General features: G+C 42.9%; 1 protein-coding gene across 1 annotated transcript; it reads left to right on the top strand.

Moving 5' to 3' along the window:
• The first annotated feature begins 495 nt into the window (after positions 1–495).
• On the top strand, positions 496–4682 carry LOC119307901 (phenylalanine--tRNA ligase, chloroplastic/mitochondrial-like). The gene is made up of 10 exons (XM_037584004.1): positions 496–811; positions 1229–1422; positions 1797–2003; positions 2084–2201; positions 2296–2372; positions 2464–2643; positions 3274–3318; positions 3688–3792; positions 4331–4444; positions 4535–4682. The coding sequence occupies exons 1-10, from the start codon at positions 556–558 to the stop codon at positions 4583–4585; spliced, it is 1347 nt and encodes a 448-aa protein (XP_037439901.1). The 5' UTR covers positions 496–555; the 3' UTR covers positions 4586–4682.
• The last annotated feature ends 6 nt before the right edge of the window (positions 4683–4688 follow it).

The following is a 4688-nucleotide window of genomic DNA, read 5'->3' as shown; positions in this document are numbered from 1 at the left end:
ATATAGAATTTTACCCAAAATGGGGCCCCAAGAATTTGGGGGGCCCTGTGCGAGCGCACAGCTCGCACATGCCCCTCAACGGCCCTGACGTCCTACGAGGTTTCCCGAGGCTGACTATAGAATAAGAGAAACCGAAGGTGATTCTACCGCCAAATGATGAGCTTATGATATAGTAGTTGTGCTATAATGCAAAATCTTTGTTCCTGAATTTCCTCCACATAGAGATATCCGAGCGCTGCCTTTTTTTTTTCCTCACAGTTAAATAGAGATGAAAGCTTTGAGGGACGATGCGTTGTGACATTGTAAGTTTTGGATGCGGGCTTGTGATTTCGGGTGTAGATTTATCTAGATCTTGTACAAACTCTTTTTTTCTATCAATGCATCGAAACCGTAAGAAACATTTTCCATCTGCTTATAAAGCCTTAAACCACACTTTCTTATCTTCCTCTTTAACCTCTTAACCCTCGCTCCCCTCCCCTAGCCTGTGTCTTCATCCCCCTTTCGCTTTCGCTCTCCCACCCGGAAAAACCAGGCGACAATCCGGCCAACGCAGCCATGCGCCCGCTTATCCGAACCGCCTGCCTCCGCGCTCGTGTGCGCGCCATGGCCACGCTTCCCGCCACCGCCGCCTTCTCCTCCACACGCGCCCCTTCCCCATGCCCCTCTCCTTCGCGCGCCCGTCGCCTGCTCTTCGCCGCCCGATTCCTCCCCTCTGCGCCGCCGCCGCCGGCAGGGGCACGGGCGCTCCGGACGTCCGCGGCGGCGGCGGAGGCCGCCGTCGAGGTGGGTGGCGTCAAGATCGCGCGAGAGGGTGAGTTCTCTTGTCCCTGGTGCTGATGGCGGGATCTTGGGGACGGCTAGTGGGCCTCGGAGGAGGAGGGTTCTAGAATTTGGCAGTCGGGAGAGAGGTTCTTAGGCTTGGTTAACTTTGGCTGCTGGCATTGTTCCGCACTGGACCGTTTTTTTAACATGACCAGGCATAAAAGTCTTAGAATGGTGTTTAGGAGGAGGGTGAAATTGATACGCCTACTGCTCACATTCTTCGGGAGCTTACCGGCAGTATAACTGCTGCGCGGTCGATCGAACGGTTGGGTTCTGAGATGGAATGTCGTTGATTAAGGTGCTAATATCCCAACGGAACTTGGTGGGGAGTTAAATCGCAATGTATCACAGCCCCGTGTCAAGTCTCAAGCTAGCAGGCGCTGATTTGTTTTGATGTCCTTTGTAGATGTCGTCAAGGAGGATGACCCGACGAACAACGTGCCAGACACCATTTATTCAAAAATTGGTCTTCAGCTGCACAGGAGGGATAACCACCCTCTAGGGATTCTCAAGAACACTATCTACGATTACTTTGACAAAAGTTTTCCTGGCCAGTTTGTCAAGTTCGATGACCTCTGCCCTCTTGTTTCTACTAAGCAGGTATGATCTACCAATAGCTTATTGCTTATATTAGCTTGAATATAAAAGCTGAATGTTAGCTAAGAAGACCCTACATTTTTATGGTAATCACTTAAACATGGTGCAGCACTTGTGACTAACTAAGGGCAATTCTAATTATATGGTCAAATGAAACCTGGCACTTGGGGTGGAAAAGAGTGAGTGGAAAAAACACTAAGATTCAAAATTGTGAAAGAGTCCAATTGTTTGTTCCTTTGCTCTCCTGCTATCCTCCCTTTCTAGTGAACGGTCACTTAGTTGCTGTGTGCTGGTTCTCCAGATTAATAAATCTACAGCTAAAACCAACTATGGTTGTTCTTACCTTCTCACTGACCTTGAGGTGGTGCATTCTGCAGAACTTTGATGATGTCTTGGTCCCTGCCGACCATGTAAGCCGGAGTTACAATGACACATACTATGTTGATTCTCAAACAGTCTTGAGGTGTCATACCAGCGCTCATCAAGCAGAGCTGCTAAGAGAAGGGCATACACACTTTCTTGTAATTGGAGATGTTTATCGTAGGGATTCTATTGATTCAACTCATTACCCTGTCTTCCATCAGGTAACTTTATTTTCCCAGATTGTACTCAAGTGTTTTCAAAACAAGATATGTTATGATCTATTTATCTTTCACACATACAGATGGAAGGCTTTCATGTCTTCTCTCCAGATGACTGGTCAGGCTCTGGCATGGATGGGACAGCATATGCAGCTACTGACCTCAAGAAAACACTGGAAGGCTTGGCAACACATTTATTTGGTAAAAAATGCCTTGGCTTGCTCCTTGTCATCAAAGGAAATGATAAAATAGCTTCACATGTCAGCTAAACTAGATGAGAATATGTTGTGTGCAGGTGCTGTTGAGATGCGCTGGGTTGATACTTACTTCCCATTTACCAACCCATCCTTTGAACTTGAGATATATTTTCAGGTTTGTTGTACCAAGTGAATCGAAGTAAAACATGTTACACAGCTTGTGTCGACATGATACCTGGTCTGAAAGAACTGTACCACCTTTTCAGGGTGACTGGTTGGAAGTTTTGGGATGTGGGGTCACTGAGCAGGAAATTTTGAAAAGCAATGGTAGGACAGATCATGTTGCATGGGCCTTCGGACTAGGCTTGGAGCGACTAGCAATGGTCCTCTTTGATATTCCAGATATTCGACTGTTCTGGTCAAATGATCAGCGGTTCACATCCCAGGTATTGCTGCTACTATTGGATTGTTGGTTATCTCACTATGTTCACATATTAAACAAATACTGCATACTGCTGAGCCACAAATTGTGTGAAAAGTAATTGTCCATATTGAGGCAAGATAGCCTCTTAATCTCTCTCTGACCTATGTGTTCATCTATTCAGACAGCAGAGCTCATCTTTCTGTGCCACACCCTTTGATCTCTAGGATTACTAATTTACTGTATTTATAGATTATAAATTTGGGAAGACCGAGTGTTTGATCTCTAAATGGAAATCATGATAGTGTTGATTTTAGTTACTAGTAGTAAACTTGAAATTCTGATGTTAAGAACTTGTGTTTTCTATTTCTAAAAAGAGTTTAGCAAGAACAACTTATGTTTCCTAGTGAGTGTTTAACACTTGACATAATAACTGATATGTTTGGTCCTGAGTTCTGACATATGCTTCAAAACTCAGGTTACTCTCTTTAGCTTAGTTGGTATACCTCTGATCCATCTATTTAGTGCTATTGCAGTACTATCAGAAAATTTAGTTAACAGAACAAAATTTTGTCCATAACTCTATGCTGAACGAATTTCTTCGTATGCACACCTTCAACTTTATGGCTAAGATATGCGTATTGTTATTATCCAGTTCTCTAAAGGCAAGCTTGGGATCAAGTTCAAGCCATTCTCGAAGGTATGCAATATCATATACTACGTGTATCTGTATATCATTCGTAGATAATATTAATTTGTTCTAGTATTAGAGTGGTTCTGCATCTTGCAAAATGCTAGAAGGTCAATAGGATGCTGGAGATAATTGCTCCCATCTGGTTGAGCTTGTTTGACTATGCAAAGCATGCCCACCGGAACAAATTAAACCAAATCTTTGTGCATCCATTAGTTTGGATCATCTAACATTAGAAATTGCAGCTTAGATTGTTTGTGCCATCCATCTAATGGGTAAATGTGGTTAAATTTGTATTAAAAATGTATCCTAATATGATTTGCATTGATTGATCTGTATTCATCAAGCCACCCTAGCTGACTTTTTTCTGTTCAACAGTTTCCACCCTGTTACAAGGATATGAGTTTCTGGATAAATGATGAATTTACAGAGAACAATTTATGTGAGGTTGTCAGAGGAATTGCTGGAGATCTTGTAGAGGAGGTATGCACTCTGATTTGGACGCATGGCTGTAAATCGAATTTGTGTTAAGCACTTGCCATGTTCCAAATTTCTTAGTGAGATGACCAACAATTCACGCAATTTGTGGTTCAGCAGTATGCAGTATGCAGTATATCTTTAGTAAGTGGTACTCCAAGGAGTAGCATAACATAGCTCCAAGTTAGATGAAGAATGTGCTCTAGTCTCTGCATGCTTATGGCAGCCTTGCTTTGTACTCCATCTGGCAATGGTTTAGTTAGTGCCTGACTTTCCTTGCATTGTTTGTAGCTCCTTCTGCTAGTATGGTACATTACGAGTCTAGTTCATTTCCATGGGCCCCAACTGTTGTCAGTGTCCACAACTCCATGTAACATGCATACCTATAGGCAAACTATTTTGCTGTTTAATCTCTATCTTAAAATGCTAGCGATAATTGCTGGGAGCCTAAGCTTCTTCACCTAGTGTTACTAGTTTGTGGTATCATGGAATTTGATAGGTCCACATCTCTCTCAATCTAAAGGGCTGTTTTTTTGTTTTACAGGTAAAACTAATAGACAATTTCACAAACAAGAAAGGCATGACGAGTCATTGCTACAGGATAGCCTATAGGTCAATGGAACGGTCACTCACAGATGAGGAGATTAACGACATGCAGGTACATGCAACCGAGTTACATTATACTATGATGTTCAAGTGCTGTCATGATTTGATCGGATTCTGATCTTAACTACAATTTGGGTTGCAGTGGAACGTGAGAGAAGAGGTGAAAAGTAAATTGAGAATTGAGCTGAGATGAAACGGAGCTGGCTCGCGTGTTCTTTGTATGTAAATTTATTGAGAAGTTTATTAATATATGGAGAAATGGGGGCCATTTTGATCTTGTAATAACCCACATCTTG

The sequence above is a fragment of the Triticum dicoccoides genome, chromosome 5B, assembly GCF_002162155.2.
Source record: "Triticum dicoccoides isolate Atlit2015 ecotype Zavitan chromosome 5B, WEW_v2.0, whole genome shotgun sequence".
Classification (NCBI taxonomy): domain Eukaryota; kingdom Viridiplantae; phylum Streptophyta; class Magnoliopsida; order Poales; family Poaceae; genus Triticum; species Triticum dicoccoides.
The sequence above is the reverse complement of the archived record's forward strand: the minus strand, read 5'-3'. Positions and strand labels throughout refer to the sequence as shown.